Below are 22,193 nucleotides of genomic sequence, written 5' to 3' on the forward strand. Positions count from 1 at the left end.
AAGATTCGATTCGATTTTTTTTTTTGTTGTTGTTGAATACTTTGAATGGTGATAATGACAATGTCTCGTTTGATGATGATAATAATGATGATGAACGATGTTTTTTTTCATCATCAACAAAAAAGAAGAAATTATCACCTTATTTTCTACAACATTTTAAATTAAAAGAATTTTTTTTAATAATAATAATGATCTTTTTCTCTTAAATACATTGCATGATGATTTTGTTTTTTATTATCATCATCATCCTTAATGAATAGAAAAACAAGTTGACTACTGCTGCTGTTGTTGCTTTTTTTTTGTTGAAATTATTTATGAAATTCATTTTTTCTTTTCTCTCTTTCATCATTTTCTTTCGGGTCAGTTAGCATATTTGATGTCCCTAAACAACAATCGACAATAAAAATATTAAAAAATCCTTTAACCATTGAGCAATAGAAAGGATTATGTTAATGATGATCAACAAAAAAAAAATTGCCTTCAGAAATATTCAATTACAACAGCAACAACAACAAAAGATTTATTTTTTTTCCATTTCAATCCCAGTAGTAGTTTTGTGATATTAAGTTTTCATTATTCGAAAGAAAGAAAATGAACATTTTTTCTATAGAACAATCAATCGTGATTGTGATTATTATGATGATCATATATTCATCATAATCGATATATCACCATTTTTTTTATTATTCTTCTTCTTCTTTTTTCTCTGATTATAATCATTCATCAAAATATCTATTCTATTCTATATATTTTCTTGGTTTCTTCCTGTTATTTTGTTTTTTTCTCTGCAAACACTATTTTTTTGATACAAAATTTTAAAGAAATCGGCCAAATAATAATGACAAATTTGTTTTCTTTTTTGTCCCCTTTTATCTCCTCCTGTATAGCCTAAATTATTATCCTTTTTAAAATTGACAATCGAAGAAAATGAAACTGGAACAAAACTCATGTTCAAATGTGTCAAATGACATTGTTTATTATTATTATCATCATTATATAATAATAAATCATATCAATAAATGATTATCAAATAGAAAAAAAACCATATAAAAAATACGATGAATAAAAAGTAAAAGTAAAAGCTAAAATAATTGATGTATTGTGGGGTTTTAAATTGAAATAAAATATTTGGTTATGATTGATTGATTGTTTTTTTTTGGTCCAAAATGCTGTGGAAATTCCATCCATCCATCAATTTTTGTTTAAAGATCAGTATCATACCTATACCGAAAAAAAAGACAGTGTCAATAATCAATAATTTTTTTTGAGAAATTAAAAAATTTACCAAGCTCCAACTTGTCCTTGCATTGATTGCTGTTGAACAGACATTTGTTGTTGTGGTCCAGGCTGTTGTTGTTGTTGTTGCGGATGTATTGGCTGCATTGATGATTGTTGTTGTGGCTGTTGTGGTGGTGGTGGTCCATTACTTGTATCCATTCGATCATAGCCCATATCATTTGGATCCATATCCATTCCTGACATTCTCGTATGTCCATATCCTCCATGATTTACCATAGGATCTAACATCTAAACAATATTTATTCATTATTAATATTGATTCAATTGTAACACTTTTCCATTTGTTTACCTGAGATTCATAGGGTTGTTGATGAAATGGACGTGAATGAGCTGAATGAACACTTGGCGGTCCCTGTTGTCCTGGATGATACAATGGTTCTTGGAACGTATCATCAGGTAACAAGTTCATATCGACCATATCTGGTCCACCTGGTCCCCAATTTGATGTATCATCTCGATACAATGTATTGGTCAATTCCATTGATAATCGTTTTTTATAATCCGGTGATTTTTCTCCCGACATTTTGAATAAAACTGCTGCAGCATAAGTGGCGATACCTTCGTTTGGTGATTGTAATAAATGTGTCAATGGTGATGTAGCACCTTCAGCTTCAATCATATCAGCACCTAAATTCAATCATCAATATCATTGTAAAAATATATAGAAAATTATGGATGATTATTATAATAATACCTTCTTTGTCGGTAGCCAATTCACAAAGAACACCAACAGCAACACGTTGAATATTTTCCACATCACTATAAAGTATACGAACAAATGTTGATATAACATTTAGGCTACGAATAACGGCTCGATTATGTGGATCTTTGGCCAATGTATGTAATGCACCAACAGTGCCTTCAACAATTTCTTCCATTCGTACACCATCAGTTAATGCAGTCATATTTTGGCTACCATTCGATGCCATACTATTACGTTGTCTTGTTTCCTGATAAGCTTTATTCAATAATTGTACTAAACGTTGTATTGTATTATTTTCTCTGAGTGGTGCATGATTTGCTGGACATAATGCTAGATTTCGAATCAAACCAATAACCGCTTTAATCAATGGCCAACGGCTAGGATGATTCAAAAGATTAACAATGACAGGTAATCCATACTGTAATCGTACAGAATTTTGTGCCATTTCAGATTCAGCATGACGGCTAGTTAGATGACGTAATGAACAGACAGCTGGTTCGGTAATTTCTTCATGATTACCAGCCTGTATGATTGTACGAACTAATGCTTCGATGCCACCAACCTGACAAACAATCGTTTTGTTTGCTTGATTATTACAGGTTAGATTCGAAAGAATACCAGCGGCACATGTAACAATATTGATATCATTTGTATTCAATAATTGAACCAGATTCTAAAAAAAACAAAAAATGTTTACAATTTGTATAGAAAAAAAACAAGAATTTCTACTTACGTGCAACAATTCTGTAAGATTTTCACATTTAGTGGCAGCATCCGAAAGATTACGTAATGTCCATAAACAATTTAGTACAAGACGTTGACTTGGACTTGTCAAATGCATGGCCAATGCTTGCATACCATCATTCTGTACGATGGCCGGTTTATTGCTTGAACAAACGGACAAAACTTTCAACACACGTGATGTGGTCCACAATAATTTTTCATATTGATAGGTTTTCATTATTCGTACTAATTGTGCTGGACCACCACTTGCCAATATTATTAATTTTCCTTCCTGATTACCGTAGGCTAATATTTGTAAACAATCGGTTACGATGGCCAAAAATTTGAAATTATCTCGTCGTAAAAGGGCTACCATTTTTTGTAAACCACCAGCCATTCTAACCGCAATTTTGGATCCTTCTTGATGAAGTAAAAGATTGTGCAATGTTGTTATAGCATAAAACAATACCGATTCGACCGGTGAAGATAATAATTTAACCAATGCAACAATACCACCCGATTTGAATATAGTAACCAGACCTTGTCGATGTTGTGATAACAAATGCAAAACAGCTGCGGCACTTTTTGTTGTATCAACATCATTACTTTGTGACATAACACGTATCAATGCATCGACCATTTGTGGTGAATTCATAATAGCATGACGTGATGCTTCTTTTTTTGATAGCTGATGTACCATCATTGCTGCTTGACCAACAACAACCTGATCTTCATCATTTAATAATTTAATCAATTCAGGTATGGCACGTGTTGCTAGATCAGCATCATCTTGATAATTGATTAAATTAACAACAGCATGTTTGAGCATCTGTGATGGTTCAGCTAAACGTTGAACACTAGTAGCTTGATTTGGATCAAATTGTGTTGATGGTATTTCCATACCTTCATCCATTGTTTCCGGAAACATAGCGGCACGTACACGTTGTGATCTTGTTTGATTTAATTCATCAACAACTTGTTCATCACCAAATGCTTCACCAAATGTTTGATCCCAATCAAAACCCATATTATTTGGATCATTCATATCTTCTTCGGTAACCGACATTGATGGTGTCATTGGATTTGATTGTCCACAAGAATTAAAACCAGAATCAACACCAAGATAACCACCATGATTTGACCAACATTGTTGTTTTTGTTGATCATTCATTACCATTTGACCATTTGGTTGTCCATTCATAGCTGTTTGTCCCGGTTGTTGTGATTGATTTGTTGTTGATGATGTTGGTGGTGGTTGTGATGAACCATTTGTCATTTTCATTGTTGTATTACCACCAACAACACGATTCGATGGAACCGGTTGTCCACGATTTGGTTGTTGATAGGACATGATTTTATTTCTTACGAAATATTTATCATGAATAAATGGAACAACTTTGTTTTTGTTTCAATTCAATTTGGCACACAAACACATACACAGAATTTCAATTGAAATATACCAAGAATAATTGAAAAAGAAATTCAAGAATCCAAAAAAACAAAGCAAAAAAAAAAAAATCAACTTGACAGAATCAAAACAAGTCAATTTTACTCAGCCCAAGAAAACAAAAAAAAAAAAATGATGAGGATTCGATAAATCAAAGAAAAAGAAGAAGCAATGTCCGGAGGTTGCTCACACCACACACGCAAACACAATGCTATTCTTCCACTTTATTGATACTGGGAGGAGCTCAAAATAATTTTTTTCCATCATCTTGTAGCTCCCTCTACCGATCATTCAAATGGAATGATTGATGATACAATGATAATATCTCCGTCGAGTTGGATACACACCAAAGGCCAATCCAAAGTTGTTCAAAGTCCGCATTCCACTTTGATATGTTGTTTGACCACTATGTTACTGTTGTTGTCGTGGTTGTTGTTGTTAATGTCCATTGTTAGGTCAAGTTGATCATTTTATCAGGCAACAACAACAACGACAAAAAAAAATCAAGAATGGTTTTCCATGCATGGTTAGGACCATCATGATTTCAGGCGGAGTTTGAAATGGTAAAGACCTTGAACCCTCACATTGAACAAGAACTTAGAACAGTGATTCTCAACCAGTGTGCCGCGGCACTTTAGTGTGCCGCGAAATTCTGAAAATGCAACTGTTATATATTCAAAAATTCTAAAATTGTGCCGCGACAACAAAAAGGTTGAGAATCACTGACTTAGAAAGTAGAAATACTTACTGTTTGATTGTTGAATTGGAAAGATTTAAATTTGAAAAAAAAATTCTCGACAAAAAAAAATCCTTTTTTTTCGATTCCAATTATTCTGCGAGTCGTGTGTGTGTGCGAGAAAACAAAACGAACCTGGATTATTAACTTGCAAGAAATAGCAAAGAATCAAATTGATTGGGAAAAATCTGGAATGAAATGAAATAAAGGATTAGTTTTTCATTCGTTTCGATTCGGTTCGTTTTGTTTTGTTTGTTTCGGATCACAAATATGAAAGGAAAGAATTATTATGTTTTTTTTCAGGTTATTCGGTTTGTGATGAAAGAAACAAAACAAAAATGTTCATTAAACACATCACACATCACATGTAAAAATGAAAAATTCAAATTTTCTTCTTATTGAATATTTTTTGAAAAAGGAAAACGAAAGGTTTTTCCTTTTGCGTCCTAATTATTTTAGTTTTTTTTTCAATTTTTCAATGATGATCATATCCAATTGAGGTTATGAACATCCATAAGTAGCTAGTGATGATGGTTGAAATAGTTTTTTTTTTTTTTTGGTTGGAAATGACCTGTTAATATAGATGATGATGACCATTCGATTTGTTTTTCGATAATGATAATCTTTTCTTTTTTTTGCTACAAGAAGAAAATCAAGTCAGTCAATCAGGGTAAACGAGAAAAAAAGAAAAAAGATTAACAAACCTTATAGTCGTCAGCAAAATTGAAATTATCCAAAAAAAAAAAAAAAAATATTAATGGAACAAGCAAGGGCGCCAGGATTGTGGCTATTTTTAAATTTTCATTTTTTGCTTTTTGTTTTCGTTATTGGACATGAATAATAATTTGGTTATCTAACCTGCAGTAGTTTTTGGATTGAGAAAAAAAAGGTGTTTTACCACCAGAAAAAAAATTGAAAAAGAAAGAGAAAGATGTATCGAATCAATCGTTGTAACACACACACGTATTTTGTTCTTTTCTATCAAAAAAAAAAAAGATGCGGCTGGTCATCTTTTTTTTCAATTTTAAACATTGGACATGATTGGACTGGTGTCATTGTCGATTGAAATATCAATTTTGTGTTAACCGATTTTAAATTTTAATTTTCTTTTGAGGTCATCAACAACGATTATTTGACAACTTGGCCATTGGATCATTGATCATTCGATTGACATTTTAAGTGTTCGATTTTTCTTATCTAAAACGTTTTATACGAATGGCTCCATTATCATTATCATCATCATCTTTAACGTTCGAAACATTTACACCAAATACATTTCCATTGTCGGATAATGATGATGATCTGTATTCAACCAAAACATATGACATTGATGATCACCATGAATCAAATTATCATCAAACAATGGATATTTTTAATGATTTTCCGGATTTATCCATTGATTTATCGAATATTTTATTCATTAGTTTATTAATGATATTGATAATCATTTCAATGATAATATTATATTATGTAAATGTTGTAAGAAAATTGTTATTGAAGAAAATGATGGCTATAAGTGATGATAATGAAGAAGATTTAAATGGAAAAACTATTGTCATAACAGGTTCGAATGAAGGTATCGGTGCAATAGTAACAAAAATATTGGCCAATATGGGTGCCAGAATCATTTTACTTTGTCGTGATATGGATAAAGCTCGACGAATTGTTGGTGATATTTTAGCTGAAAATCCAATTGCCGAATTATCTATACATCATATTGATCTATCATCGCAATCATCGATACGGATTTGTGTAAATGAAATATTACAACTAGAAAAAAGAATAGATTGTTTAATTAATTGTGCAAGTGTTGCATTCATACCTGGTATTGAACCAACCAAATCGATTGATGGTTTTGAACTTCATATGGCTATTAATTATTATGGACCATTTTTACTTATTCAATTGCTCAATGAACGTATGAAACAAACAGCTAAACAATATGAAACGATTGGTAAAGTTATTAATGTAACTTCAATTTTACATCGATGTATGTTTTTTGTCTCTTATTTATATTTCAAATTGAGTGTTTTATTTGATTGATTTACATTTTTTCAATTTATCGTTGACATATATAGATGGTAAAATTCATCTAGCTGATTTGAATCTGGATAAATCCAATAATTATACACCATTTCGTGCTTATTGTCAAAGTAGATTAGCATTAATGTTGGTTGGTCGTGAAATGGCTCGACAATGGAAACAATCACAAATTCATATTTATAATGTTGATCCTGGATTTTCAATGACAAGATCACATTATCAAAATTTATATCCAATTTGTAGAAAAATTTTATCCATATTTGGTTGGTTAATTGGATTTCGTTCGAATTTAAAAGCTGCTCAACGAATTGTTCAATGTGTTATTGATAAAAAAATTGCTCGTCACAGTGGTTATTATTATCGAAATGGTCGTCATACGATACCAAGTGAACGTGTTATGGATGATCGTTTAGCAAAGAATCTTTGGACACATACAATTACTGTTTGTAATTTATCATAAAAAATTTTTTTTTTCACAAATTGTTATCCCAAAAATAAAAAACCAAAACAAAATTGTTTAAAAAAAATTTCCGGTTACATTGTCTATGAACGACATATATGTGTTTTCATTGAATCCAAAATGCTTTTCCGTTATATGTATGCTGTGTGAAACAAACAAAACAAAACGACGGTTGTATGTTGCATAATTTTTTTTTTGTTGAAAAAAATGGATCCATCCAATTTCAATGAAGGAATGAATTTGAATTCGATACCAAAACCTGATTTATGGCAGTTACATTTTTATCATTATTATCAAATGTTTTTACAATATTTTTCATTAATGGATGAAATGCGTTTACAAAGTGAATGGCAACAATTCCATTTTCGACAACAACAGTTACAGCAACAACAACAACAACAACAACAGCTACAGGAACAAAAACCAAAATTATCAGAACGTAATGAATTTTTCAAATCAAAATATCGATCAAAAAGTTGCGAAATTCCAATTGGCCGAATTTCATCATCTCCAGATCGATTATCATCCCGATCATCGTCATCAATGTCTTCAGTGAAAAAACGACGAATAGTAACCAATGATGGTTCACCAACACGTGAACGTATTTTGATCAGTGTTTGGAATCCAAAATTGGAAACTAATAAACAAATCGATCATAAGGATGATAATGATGATGTTGAAGTTGATGATGATGATGATGATTACCGTAATAAAAAACGTAAAAAATTTCAATCATTTCGATCGAGAAATCGAGGAAAAAAACGACATTAATAATTTTAATAATGACATATAGATGGCATTAGTTACGATTTTGTATTTATATTTTGTTTTTTTTTTGCTTCGAATTTACACGTTTTTTTTCTTTAATTTTGTTTAATTTTGTAAATTAAATAATGTAAAATTCGATAATATGACAACTGATAAGAATAAATCTGATTCATGTCTTTTTCCATCAATGTCATCATCGATTGATAATGTCGATGGTGATGATTGTCCAGCGCCGGTTGTCACTTTATTTCCAAGTGTTTCATCATCATCATCAGCAACATCATCGGTTATTCCAAAAACATTGCCACAATGTTCAAGTTTTCCCCAAAACATCGACCTCATCGATAATGATAACGATGATGATGATCCGATGAAATCATCAAACGATAATATAATAGATTTGAGCAGTGACGACAATGATTCAAATTCGAGCATTGAATTTATCGGTGAACATCGTGATCGTCGTCGAAAACATTCGAAGAAAAAAAACAAACATAAACATCGACGACATGAGAAGAAAAAGAAAAGGAAGAAAGAATCCGAAGGAGATCAACAAACATATGACAATAGTTATCTATCATATCTACCAAAAGGATCGAAAGCAAATTTCTTAGAAGATATACCGAATTTACGTTCAGAAGATGCATTTCGTTTTGATCGTAATGGTGATCGAAATAATCTTGCATTTGATAAACTTTATGAACGTTATGTTCCTAGATATCAATCAAAAAATGTGATACGTTTGTATGGTCGTCAACAAGGTGAATTTGTTGATGATGAAAGAGAAAAAAAGAAGAAAAAAATTCAAAGATATTTTGTAGGAAAAAAGAAGATAAAATCCATTAATGACGGTAACTTTATTTATCCTAAAGATAATCTTTTCAATCAGACAAATATCGATTATATTCGTTTGATCGAAATCGATGATTTATTGACAAAAACGGAAACATCCAATATGGAACAGCCAAAAATTCAATTCGAATCATTAAAGGATGTGGAACAAATTCGTCAACAACAACAACAAGGTCCACAACAAGCACCATCCATTCAGCAATTATTAATGGAAATGACCAGAATTTTCAATCATAATCTTTATGAAGATCGAACAAGTGTTGATAAATGGATTGATTTTATACATTTTCAAGATCTTGCCTATTTTCATGGTATACATTCATTTCAGGATACAAATGTTAATGATAATAACCCTGATACGCGAACTTCATCAATGGATAATGAAAAAACATCAATGAATCATCGAAAACGAAAATTTTGTATCGAAAGAAAATTCGATATCTGTACAAAAGCTTTAGAACATAATCGTCGTTCAATGAAATTAAATCTATTACGATTAAAATTATTAAGTCAATATTCGGATGAATTACAAAAAGATTGTCATCAAATAGATGATGAATGGAAAAATCTTTGTTTTTTATTTCCAAATGCACCTGAAACATGGTTTGAATGGCTTTATCATTCATTACGATCGGAACGAATGATGAATTTTAAATTTAATCGTACGAAAAAAATATTTAAACAAGCATTCAGTGCATTAAGTCGTAAACAATTGGAAGGACAATTTCGTTCACATCAAATTGAATTGAATGATCTTGAAACAATTTTAATAAATATTACAGAATTTATGGCCGAATTTCTTCGTTCAATTGATCAACAAGAAAAAGCTATAGGAATATATCAGGCATTGATTGAATTTAATTTGTTTACACCGGATGAATTAGATTTCAATGTATCGATTGATGATTGGATAATATTATTCGAACAATTCTGGGATTCTGGTGTACCACGTATCGGTGAATATTCGGCAACTGGTTGGCAACAATTTCAAAAAAATGTAATGAAAAAATTTATCGATAAAATTCAAATTAGAGATGAAAGAAATTTGGAAAAATTTGGTACCGAAAAATTAATGAATGAATGTGAAGATCGAATTATTTCAAAATTGAAACAATCATTATCGAATGATGATCGTTTAAAATCATTATGTTGGTTACATATGGAACGAATGCGTAACCGATTACATTGGCTACCAACCAATATTCAAATGTTGCCTGCAAATCATTCGATCGATGATATTGAAGATCCTGAACGAATTGTTCAATGTGATGAAGATCTTCGACCATTTTTATATCGATTACGAAATCTTGAATCAAAATTTGAATTATCATTAAAATTTCTACGATTTCTTTCCATATCGTTCATAACGAATGCATTAGATTCTGCATATTCAACTAGTCGTTTTGAAATGGAATTTTCACTAATTCGTCCAGTAGATAAACAATATTCAATGGAAACAAAATTGTTTGAAAATTTTCGTAAATTTGATAGCAATCGTTTTGGAAATTATTCCGAATTATTTATATTGAAACGTTTTGAACTTGATAATAATTATTATTGTTTACCATTATGTAATGATATTATGAATGAATATGAACAATTTTCTAATCAATCATATCAAACATTTGTAGATAATTTATTTGAAAAACTTATCAATCAATTCCGTGATGAACAACAACAAATTCAATTAACATTACTTTGGATACAATTCAAACGACAATTATTTGAACAAAAACAAATAACATTAATAATGTTTAAGAAATTTTTGAAAGAAATTTTAAAAAAATATTCAAATAATTTAAAAAATGGTTTACATTTTTATCAAATTTATGGTCAATTTATGTTCGAATGGGATATTAATGAAGCAATTAAAATCTATTCAACAACATTGAAATTAATTCCATCGACATATGCGCAAAATCGTTTACGATTAGCATTAAGTTTTGTTCGAATGTTATTGAATTTGGATTCGATTTTGGATCAATTTTTAACAACATCTGGTGGATCATCATCATCATCATTAATATCTTCAATCAATTTATTACCACGTTCAGCAAATAAATCACATGATTTTAATGTAAATCATTTGGAACAAATTGCATTGAATACATTATTGACTGTGATAAATAATGATGATAATACATCATCAACAACGATTCAAGACGAACAACAACAACGAAATAATAATAATCCTGCACTGATATTGAAAACAATTCAAATGATTCAATCAAAATGGATTGGTTATGATCAACCAAAACAATTGGAACATGTTCAGGTGATGATATTTTTACTATATCTTAGTGGCCGTCAACAATCATATCAACAATTTATTGAACAACAATTACAACCAGATATAATAATTGAATTTGATCATCAGCCATATTATTTGATATCGAAAAAAAATTTAGAACGAAGTTTTTTCATCATTTACCTGCAATTATTATTACGTGATCATATTATCAATCGTAATCAAATAACTATTCGTCATATACGTTCGATTGTGGATCGTGCTGTTCAAATATTTCCCGATGATTCATTATTTTTAGCCATTTTAGCTCGATTAGAACAACGATTTACTGTGATGACAAAAAGTCGAAAATTTTTTCATGATTATGTTGCCAATCAAGCTGGACAATTACAGAATTATCTGATGAAAAAATATCTTAACAAAATCGATGTTGGTGATGATGATTATGGCCATACGATTGAATCAATGTACAACATTTTCATGGCAACATTACATTCGGAATTTTTGATTCTAGATAAAGTTACAGCCGTAGCAGGTATTTATATTAATAGTTTTCTTTTTTTCAAATTTTTTTTTTGAGAACCATAAACTTGATGGATCCATCTTCCAATGACTAGAACATCAGTTTATTCAAACTTCTAGAATAGGAAAAAAGTAGTTCCAATTCTTTTCATTTGAACTAACCGATATTCGTCATCATCGAAAGCACCGAATTACCATCAAGTTTGATTAATGATTCGAAAAACAAATCATTAATCACTGGTCCCATGCAAAAATTCTCGATCTGGTACCCGAGTATCAATCGAGTCCGATTATTTTCCTTACTTTGTGGTCTCAGCACAAAGACACACATGGACCTTTTACAAGGAGCGAATAGGCCAACAACTAGTTTATGTAAATAGTTTTTGTTTACAGTTTTTACCTAAAATATCGATAATTCTATTAATCAATAACAGTAGTTTATTCCAAATTTAGATAGCAATCTGAAAGATTATTTGAATTTAGCTAAATTTTCTGTATAAGATTATGAAAATTATTGAATTTTTTTTCAAATCAAAGTTTTAAACATTTTTAATTTATTCATTGTTTTTTGTTGTATTTATAGATGATGAATCGGGTTATGATTATCGAAATGGATTAATCAATCGAATACGTAATCTATTTGAACGTGCATTGAATTATAATGATAATGACAGTGATCATCATAATCATAATGGATCGATTGATTGGATTTTAGGACGTTCATTGGCACATTGTCCAATTATTTGGCGATTATTTATACGATTTGAGGTTAGTCGAATTCTTATTTTCCTTCATATTTATAATTTTTTTTAAATTTGATTTAAACATTCAAGGAATATGAACTTCGACATAATCAATGTAATGATTTTAAATTTAATTCAGCCATTCTTTATCGTGCAATACAAATGTGTCCAAATCATAAACAACTATATTTGGATTGTATGAAATTAATGATGAATGATTGGAAAAAATTAGTGGATATTATGATGGATCAACAGATTCGTATCCGTACAACTGTTGAAGAGATTGATCTTTATCTACAGATGATGATAATGGCTGCGAAGAATGACGAAAAAATCGGCGAATCTAAAGAATCCGAAATCTAATTAAGATTGAAAGTTGTTGAATCGGAAAAAAAATATTGATACTCGAAGGAATTTTTAATAGTGACATCTATCGATCAATGGCACGAAACACTGTGGATATTTTTTTTTTGTTTTGTTTATCACATGTTTTATCATCAAACCAAAAACAAAAACATTGCAATCATCATTTTGTGACCTTCGAACAATTAAAAAAAAAGGGATTTTCTCTTTCAAAGCTATTGTATATAGATGTAGAGAGAAAAAAAACGCCGACAATAACGAATCATCATTATCAATGAAAATTTTTTCTACATCATCATCATTTGCATCATTATGATCCACCAATTTGTCCAAAATGTGTGGTTGAATGGAATGATTGAATGTTGATGACGAATGAATACGACGACGACGACTACCTTTCTTTTCTAAATAATGATGATGATGGTAATGATGATCATGTGCCATACACCATTCAATTTTCTGGCTAATGAAAAATTTCTTCTGTGAATCACATGACAACAACAACAACAACAAACGAGAAAGAAACAAACGGTGTTATCATTTATTATTAACTAACTTACCCTTATAAACAACAGCAATTCGATATTGAAATTAATGTGTACATCAATTCACATTTCAACAACAAAAAAAAACATTGTTTAATATTTGTTGTTTTTTTTGTTGAAAATATTTCATTGTGTAATTTGAAACTAAAAAAAGAAATCATCATTATCATTTGTTTTTGTCATGACAACAATTTAAATTCCAGGTAAAACGATGTAAAAAGGTTGATTTTTTTGTTGTTGTTGTTGATTGAATAAAAAAAAATCTTGTTTCTGAATAATGGTGTATTTTTTTTGTTTGAAAAAAAGTTTCCTTAATTAATGAAGAATACTTCTATGTAAATTTTGAAAACTGATAAGTTTTTTTTTCTGGTTACCCAGGATTATTACCAATGACAACCGATCAAATTAAACACATTGCGATTCGTAAAACCATGGTAAATTTATGATTGTTGATAATAATCGATCGAATGATTAGTATTTTTTTTTTTCTTCTGTTGAATATACAAAGACTCAAAAATCTTAATCACAACTTTTAAGATAAAGATTGTGTGATTCGCCAAATTTAATTATCATCAAAGTATCTCCCTGGTAGTTTTTGTTGTTGTGTTTTTGTGTTGTGGTGGTGTCATATTCAACAGTCAAGTCATTTTTTTCCCGCTGCTGTCATTATCATCATCATCAACCATATCATCATTAATCAATGTCGGTGATTGCCTGGTATTTTTTTCTTTTCTTTTTTGCCTTTGTTTTTGATTGATATCAAATAATCGAGAGATAATCAAATAGTTTTTGGTTGCTGTTCATCCTCTAGATTTTTCTTTTTTTTGGTTGTTGTTATTGTGATGAATAAACACACATCGTTTCAGAAAGTAATTTGTTAATTTTTTTTTTGCATCATTTTGTCTTCAAACGGTCATTCAATCAAATTTCAACCCTTTTTTTCCTGTTCATCATCGATCGTTCGATCATTCGATCAAGTTTTTGTTTTCCTCCCCCAGTAAATTTCCCAATTATAAATCAATCAATCGATTTTTATTTTTCTGTGTTTGTTGGTGATATGAGTGGTGGTTGTTTCTTTGTTGTTACTTTGGCTTTGATGGTTGAGAGTTGATGGAGAATGCCATAATTTTTGATAAATTAAAAAAAATCATTTTTTTCCAGAAAAAATTAATCAATTTTCAGATTTTTTGTTGATAAGATAACTGTTTTTTTTTAAAAACCAACTAAGGACAAAACAAAATTGTCTTTTTTCTTAAGCCGACGATGATGATGATGATGCCTTCGTACAAGGTCATAAAAATAATCAGAAATTCAATATGATAATGATATGATATGGTTAAAATGATCTGTTTTTTTGTTTGTTTCAATTTTAAAATTTCACTTTTTTTTCATCCCTCTCACTTTTCGAATGTTCGCGAGCATATCCTGTTTTGTAATCAATAAATGATTTATGAACTATTCATAAATATCGTATGACAGATATCTTTTTTGAGAATCAAGTTTATTGATGATGATGATCATCATCGTGATGTCAAGAATTTATTAGTTTTGACAAAAACAAAAAATCAATCTTCGAAACAACGATTATCGGCCATCATCATCATCATCAACGTTATCGTTGTTTATTTCATCAATTTTGAAGTAAAAAAATGAAACAAAAATTGATAAGATTTGTTTATGGTGTGTACTTAGCCTGTGTGTGTTTTTTTTCTGATGATGTGATTTCCTTTTAGCAGAAAAAAATATTCAAGATGAATATTATTATTGTACTTGGCAAAATCCCGATCAAACATGTATCATGTTTGTGTGTGATGATGATGATTATGATCAAATAATTTCAATCAATCAATCAATCATTCGATGAAATGATTGATTCGATGAAGAAAACAGAAAAAGGAAAACAAAAAGAAGTGAGAGAGTAATATCTAATCATAAAAAATTATCGATATTTTTCGTTAGTTAGTTGGTTGGTTGGATGTTTTTATTTTTCCTATTTGGTTGATTGTGTGTTTTTTTCAGTTTCAAATTGATGTTTTAACCATAAACAATATATGGAGAAGAATTTTGTTGTTGTTGTTGTTGTTGGTGATGTGCAATTGATAATTGATTTTGTTTGAATTTTCTTAGTTTGTTTTCATCATTTAATTTACAAAGTTTTATTTTGTATAGAATTTTTCAATTTTGTTGTGAAATTATTCATCGTCCTGTTTTAAACATCATTGTAAAATCTGCTTCCGATTGAATTTCATCGAATCAGATCCGCAACAACAACAACAATAAAAAATAAAATATGGAAATTGACGAAAATCCACGTGTTTGTTCATTTATGGGTGCTTCGGTTATGGATCTTATTTCATATGTTGATCGATTTCCTGAACCAGGTGAAACAATTGTTGGAAATAATTTTCGTAAAGGTTTTGGTGGTAAAGCTGCAAATGCTTGTGTAATGGCTGCACGTTTAGGTTTAGATTGTCGTATGTTATGTAAAGTAAGTTGAATGATTATTTGGTAAACTTTCGTTTAAAGGATTCTTTTCGTTTGTTGAAATTCTTTAGATTGGCAACGATTTATTTGGTGATCAAATGATTGAAAATTTTAAACAACAAAATATTTCAACAGAATTTATATTAAGATGTCCAGATCAAATGACCGGTACAGCATCAATAACTGTAACACGTAAAGCTGAATGTAATATTGTTTATGTACCTGGTCCAACTGATCTATTAACACCTGATGAAATTAATAAATTAAGTGATTTATTATTTAAAAATTGTCGTTTATTTGTTAGTACATTTGAATGTATACCTGAATCACTTCATACCGCATTATTATTGGCACGTAAACATAAAGGTAATTTAAGTTTATTTTACATTTATTGAATTTCATTGTTATTAATTCAAAAATTTTTTTTTCTTCAAATTTTCATAGTTCCCACATTGATAAATGGTGCACCATCATTTCCAAAACCAATGGAAAATAGTCATATTTTTCCATTATGTGATATATTATGTGTTAATGAATCGGAAGCAAAATTAATGACAAAATTACGTGTCGATACTATTGATGATTGTCGTATTGCATGTAAAATGATATTGGATAAAGGTTGTGGTTCGGTTATATTAACAATGGGTAGTAATGGTGCACTTTATGTTAATCGACATCAAGCTATACATATACCAGTACCGAATAAAATACAACCATTGGATACAACTGTATGTTGTTGTTTTTTTATTAACCATACATTCCTTCTAATTGATAATGTTTTCTTTATTTGAACAGGGAGCTGGTGATTCATTTATGGGTTCTTTAGCATTCTATTTGGTACATTTTCCTAATCTAACAATCGAAGAAACAATAAAACGTTGTAATAGAATAGCATCAATAGCTGTAACAAAACTTGGTACACAGGATAGTTATCCATATCGTAATGAACTGCCTGAAGAATTATTTCTTTAAATTTATAATATGTTTTTATTTCATCTTCATTTTTTCTAATTATTTTTGTTCAATTAATCTCTTTAACAAACAAACAAAACAAAACACACAAAAAACAATCAGACAAAGAAAAAAATCTTCTTTTTTTTCATTGAAATAAAATTTTTAAATATTTTAAAATTCAATAATATACGCCGATATATATTGATTCCAATAACGATAAAATTCCCATCGTTTCCAACCAAAATAAACGATAAACATTGTAGTGGCAATTGTTGTTAATGAAGCACCGGTTATAAATGAACGTGCTGATGGTCCATTACGTTCAATCCATGTAGATGGAATAATTACCGGTGGATATTCTTTTGATACAGGTTCAGGTATATCAATTTCTAATGGTGATATTCGTCCCATATCGGCAAGAATTTCACGTGCAGCACGTTCACCCGATTGTATAGCACCGTTCATATAGCCTGACCAATCCCATCCTGTTTCGGTACCGGCAAAATAAATACGACCAATCGGTCGACGTAGATATGGTCCATAACGGGTTAGAAATCCAGGTGCACATACCATTGTATAACAACCACCAGAATATTGTTCGGCCATCCAATTTTGTTCTTCATAATGAACTGGTTCAAGTGCATCATCACAATCAAATCCTTTAGCATAACATTTACAAATCAAATTTAAACGTTCTTCTTTAGTTAATTCAAGTAATTTTCTTGCACGATCAGCTGGCATAAATCCAATAATTGCTGGATTTGTTCCATCTGGTTTTGAATCATCCAATGTATATGTTATTGGACATTCAATATCATTTTCACCAAAAATAACTAAACTTCCACACATATTATGATCAACCCAGAAACGTTTACGATAATAAACAATACATTTTAGTACTGAACCCATTGGTGCACGTTGTATTAATTGATTACGCATCGGTGGTAATGATGGTTGATAATGAATTTTTTGTTGTAATATTGGTGCTATTGCCATTATAATATAACGTGCACGAAATTCATGACCAGCAACTGTTCTTAGTAGAACATGATCAGCACGTTGTTCCAGATAATGTACCGGTTGTTCAAGATGAACACGATCAAGACCAATACTTTTAGCCATACAATCGGAAATCTGATTTGTACCACCATGAACTTTAAATTCTTGTCCACCATATGTTGTTGAAAATATTGATCTAGTACCACCACATTGTTTTATATACCAAAGAAACCATAATAATGATGATTCATACATTTCATTTGTAACACATGTACAAATAAAAATACGCATAAAATTTTGTATATCTTTTGACCAAACATTTTTTTCAATAAATTCTTTGAATGTCATTTGATCCCATTGTTCAGCATTTTTTGATTTCCATGGTTCATCAGCAGGTATCTGTTCGCCCATTTCATCCATTAATCTCATTATATAATAAAAATCTAATCGTGCCAATAAACCCATATTTGGTATTTCATCAAAACGAAATAAATATCGTTGATTTTTCTGTTAGTCGGATAGAGTGAAACGAATTGAATTGGTTAATTTGTTGATAATGAATTGAAAACAACAACAAAAAAATTTACTTTTTGATTATAAAACACAAGATTTTCCACTTCATTAACATTATATAATTTTAAATTATATTCTTTAATCATTCGTAATAAATGATTTTGACCACGACCAACATATGCACCGCCAAGATCGACCCATTTAACATTCGGATTCTGTACGGTAAATGTACGGCCACCTAAACGATCACGTGCTTCAAGTACGGCAACATCTAAATCCTTATATTTGGTGCTAAGTAATTTAGCTGCGCTAAGACCTTTTTTTACAAAAAAAATTAAAAAATTTTTTTACAAAATAATTTCAAAAATAAAACAACAATAACAACATACCACTGATACCACCACCAATTACAATAACATCATAGATTTTATTATTGGACATTTTTAATGAAAATTTGCTCGTTGAAAATAATGACAAACGAAATACGAAAATGACAAACGAATCCAAATATGGTTTTTTTCACTCTTCTGTTTGTGATGTTTATAAATATGCAAAAAAAAAGGTCAAACAAATGACAATAATTCAAAAAAACAAAATTAATAGAAACGCATGCGATTAATCAATCATTATTGATGATAATGATGATAAGATATTGATGAAGAAGGTATCGATTTTTATTTTTCTATTTATCAAAAAACAAAACAAAAAACAAAAATTGATAATATATTTGTTTTGTTTTTGTTTATTCGGTAAATATTTTAGGAAATTTTTTTTCTTTATTTATTTTGTTGGTAAATTAATTATCATTATCATGATAGATAATTAATTTGTAAAAAACAATTTTGAATATCAACGAAAAAAAAATTGTTATTCACGTCAATCAACATCATCATCACTGACTAAATAATTAAAATATTGTCATTCCAAAAAAGATGCCAAAAAATGCAACAACTGACCATGTGATCAATTGATTGATTGATAGTGAAAAATTTACGAATCGATTTACATAATAATCCACTTTCATTCGATTTGAATTTGAATTTGTTTCATTGTAATTATTTTTGTTGAATTCTTGTTGTTTCAAACATACAACTGGTTTCTATAATTTGGACGAAAATATTTGGTTATGAGTTTTACTTTGAAAAATCTATTTTCAATATACCTGAATATTAATCGATGAATTTAATCGTGATAAAATTTCCAATGCAGCACGTTCACCCGATTGTAATGCACCATCCATAAAACCGGCCCAATGTGTTGATGTTTCAGTACCGGCCGGAAATATACAATCAAATAATGGTTGTTTTAATAATGGACCATAATTGGTTAAAAAACCTGGCCCACCTATACCGGTAAAACAACCACCCGTATATTGTTCAGCCATCCAATTTTTTTCCTCATAATGTATCGGTTGTAATGCTTTTGTTGAATTAAATGCACGTGAATAACTTTGACAAATATAATTTAATCGTTCTTCACGGCTTAACTGAAGCATATCACGGGCACGATCACCAATGATAAATCTAAAATGATAATAATAATGATGATGATTAATTCAATTTCAAAAAAAGGAACCAAATTAAATGAAAAAGGACAAACATACCCAACAATAGCTGGATAGCTACCATCCGGTTTAGTATCATCAACCGTATATGTGATTGGTCCATCATATGACTGTGGACAATTAATCAACATATTACCATTTAATGATGGCTGTTGATTATTACGCCAAAATTGTTCCTTATAATAAACAATACATTTAATTGCTGATCCCATTGTAAATTTTTGTAACATTTGATTATAAATCGGTGGTAATGATGGTTGAAAATGAATTTTCTGTACTAAAACAGGTGGTATAGCCATTATTACATAATTACATTGTAAACATTCACCATCCATTGTTTTAATTTGTATCAATGATGGTTTTGATTGATGTTGTTCATTTTCAACAATAATCTGTACGACTGGTTTGGATAATTTTAATTTATCATCACCGATTAGCTGCAAAAGTCGTTGACATATTTGTTGTGTACCGCCAACAATTTTTGAATCTTGTGCAGCATTTTCAACATTATACATTGTATCCAATCCATCACATTGTCGTATATACCATAATGCCCATAATAATGATTGTTCATATGATTCACATGATGTACAACAACCAATATAGATTGATATAAAATCTTTAGCTTCTTGTGACCAACAATGTTTATCTAAAAATTGTCCCAATGTTTGTCGATCCCATTCAATTGCTTTCGAATATTTCCATGGTTCATCACGTGGTAATTGTTCACTCATTTCATCCATTAATTTTAATACATAACGAATTTCCAATTCAATCGATTTATTTGACAATGATGGTAATTCATTACCATTATGTAAATAACGTTGTTTCTATTTTAATCAACAAAATGTTTGTGTTGACAAATTTGTTCTAATAATTCTAATAAACAATTTTGTTTACCTGATTCATATAGACACTTTTACCTTGAACATCAATCTTATATGTTTTAATATCAAGTTTTTTAATCAATTTCTGTATATAATGTTGACTTGGTCCAACATATGATCCACCAAGATCAACCCAGCCAACTTTTTCATCCTGTTTCGTTAATAAACGTCCACCAATTCGATCACGTGCTTCAAGCACACAATAATCGGTGATACCATAATCATTCAGAATATTGGCTGCATAAAGGCCTATCAATCAATCAATCAATCAATTAATCGAAAATTTAATTAGAGAAAAAAATAATTTACACATACCACTTAGGCCAGCACCAATAATGATTACGTTATATCTATTGGAATCATTCGTACATTCATTAACAAATCGCATTTTCTTTTTTGCATAAATCCAAATTTTAAAATAATTTTCTTTTTTTCGAAAAAAATAAATAAATAATTGGATCAAATAATTTGAAGATAATGATGAATGAAAAAAAATTATTCGATTCTATTTATACACCAGACACACACCACAAACACCTAAATGGTACATTAAAGATAAAAAATCAATATTTATTGGGTGTCACATGTCTTACCATCATCATCATCATCATCACCGATGGGTGATAATTCACACGATGATGATGATGTGTTTGTGTCAATGGATGATGACATTTTCTTATCATTTTTTTCATTGACAATTCAAGATATCACGTATACCACAAATAAAATGATCACTTATTTATCGGAAGATTTTGTTTTGTTTTTTGTTGTTGGAAACAGGAAAAAAAAATTATTTTAAAATGCCATCAAGTGGTCGGGAAATTAAAAAAAAAATTCCAAAATCAATCTTATCAAACCAGCCATTGATTGATTGATGGCTATTTGATTACGATCAATTTGGCATCATTTTCTTCTTTTTTGTAATGTCGAATGTCATTATAACAGTGTTATTTACTTTCCTTTTTCTTCGTCCATCTTTAACATTTGAACGTTGTTTTTCTTTCATTCCTGTTTTTGTTTTTGTTTTTTTGCTGATTGTGAAAGATAATAATTTTATCATTTGTTTTTCTTCAATTTTGTAAAATTTTCCATTCGTTTATCTCACATTATTATTTCGGCGATTGTTCCAGAAGCCAATTTTGTTTGTTTGTTTGTTCGTTATCGAATCATTTTGAATTTTGAAGAAAAATTACATTTGGCATTTTGTTTTTTCGTATTCAGGCTAAAGAAATTTAGATTTCTAGAGTAAAATGAATATAGAGATAAAATTTTTAAAAAAAGGGTATGAAAATAACAAAAACAAAAATGTACTGTTGGAAAGATTGATGATGGAAATTTTT

At 29.7% G+C, this 22,193-nt stretch overlaps 6 protein-coding genes across 10 annotated transcripts; 3 read left to right on the forward strand and 3 right to left on the reverse strand.

The window, feature by feature from the left end:
• Window positions 1-945: 945 nt before the first annotated feature.
• Window positions 946-4,231, reverse strand: arm (armadillo). The gene is made up of 5 exons (XM_027338433.2): window positions 2,736-4,231; window positions 1,994-2,675; window positions 1,589-1,926; window positions 1,286-1,527; window positions 946-1,221 (listed from the first exon to the last, which is right to left on the reverse strand). The coding sequence occupies exons 1-5, from the start codon at window positions 4,074-4,076 to the stop codon at window positions 1,203-1,205; spliced, it is 2,622 nt and encodes an 873-aa protein (XP_027194234.1). The 5' UTR covers window positions 4,077-4,231; the 3' UTR covers window positions 946-1,202.
• A 1,140-nt stretch (window positions 4,232-5,371) lies between these two features.
• On the forward strand, window positions 5,372-7,478 carry LOC113788995 (retinol dehydrogenase 12-like). Its single transcript, XM_027338474.2, has 2 exons — window positions 5,372-6,898; window positions 6,987-7,478. The coding sequence occupies exons 1-2, from the start codon at window positions 6,124-6,126 to the stop codon at window positions 7,409-7,411; spliced, it is 1,200 nt and encodes a 399-aa protein (XP_027194275.2). The 5' UTR covers window positions 5,372-6,123; the 3' UTR covers window positions 7,412-7,478.
• An 843-nt stretch (window positions 7,479-8,321) lies between these two features.
• On the forward strand, window positions 8,322-15,732 carry LOC113788947 (nuclear exosome regulator NRDE2-like). Of its 5 annotated transcripts, none has more exons than XM_075820941.1 (5): window positions 8,322-11,814; window positions 12,385-12,569; window positions 12,635-13,655; window positions 13,759-13,886; window positions 15,622-15,714. In XM_075820941.1, the coding sequence occupies exons 1-3, from the start codon at window positions 8,322-8,324 to the stop codon at window positions 12,905-12,907; spliced, it is 3,951 nt and encodes a 1,316-aa protein (XP_075677056.1). In that variant the 3' UTR covers window positions 12,908-13,655; window positions 13,759-13,886; window positions 15,622-15,714. The 5 variants fall into 5 exon arrangements, with proteins under 5 accessions (XP_075677056.1, XP_075677055.1, XP_075677054.1 ...); XM_075820940.1 differs by having other exon boundaries at window positions 13,831-13,886; window positions 15,622-15,698; XM_075820939.1 differs by lacking the exon at window positions 15,622-15,714 and adding an exon at window positions 13,961-14,154.
• On the forward strand, window positions 15,201-17,075 carry LOC113788994 (ribokinase-like). The gene is made up of 4 exons (XM_027338472.2): window positions 15,201-15,940; window positions 16,008-16,302; window positions 16,381-16,664; window positions 16,732-17,075. The coding sequence occupies exons 1-4, from the start codon at window positions 15,743-15,745 to the stop codon at window positions 16,906-16,908; spliced, it is 954 nt and encodes a 317-aa protein (XP_027194273.1). The 5' UTR covers window positions 15,201-15,742; the 3' UTR covers window positions 16,909-17,075.
• On the reverse strand, window positions 17,007-18,986 carry LOC113788976 (amine oxidase [flavin-containing] B-like). Its single transcript, XM_027338453.2, has 3 exons — window positions 18,792-18,986; window positions 18,477-18,718; window positions 17,007-18,396 (listed from the first exon to the last, which is right to left on the reverse strand). The coding sequence occupies exons 1-3, from the start codon at window positions 18,841-18,843 to the stop codon at window positions 17,062-17,064; spliced, it is 1,629 nt and encodes a 542-aa protein (XP_027194254.1). The 5' UTR covers window positions 18,844-18,986; the 3' UTR covers window positions 17,007-17,061.
• A 265-nt stretch (window positions 18,987-19,251) lies between these two features.
• On the reverse strand, window positions 19,252-21,345 carry LOC113788975 (amine oxidase [flavin-containing] B-like). The gene is made up of 5 exons (XM_027338452.2): window positions 21,169-21,345; window positions 20,867-21,102; window positions 20,006-20,796; window positions 19,565-19,925; window positions 19,252-19,501 (listed from the first exon to the last, which is right to left on the reverse strand). Exons 1-5 carry the CDS (start codon window positions 21,239-21,241, stop codon window positions 19,310-19,312), a joined length of 1,653 nt encoding a protein of 550 aa, XP_027194253.1. The 5' UTR covers window positions 21,242-21,345; the 3' UTR covers window positions 19,252-19,309.
• Window positions 21,346-22,193: the final 848 nt, after the last annotated feature.

Source organism: Dermatophagoides pteronyssinus, unplaced genomic scaffold, assembly GCF_027571235.1.
Source record: "Dermatophagoides pteronyssinus isolate colony J.1.1.1.1 unplaced genomic scaffold, Derpt_VIB-CSIC_2022.12 sq0008, whole genome shotgun sequence".
In the NCBI taxonomy this organism is placed as follows: Eukaryota; Metazoa; Arthropoda; class Arachnida; order Sarcoptiformes; family Pyroglyphidae; genus Dermatophagoides; species Dermatophagoides pteronyssinus.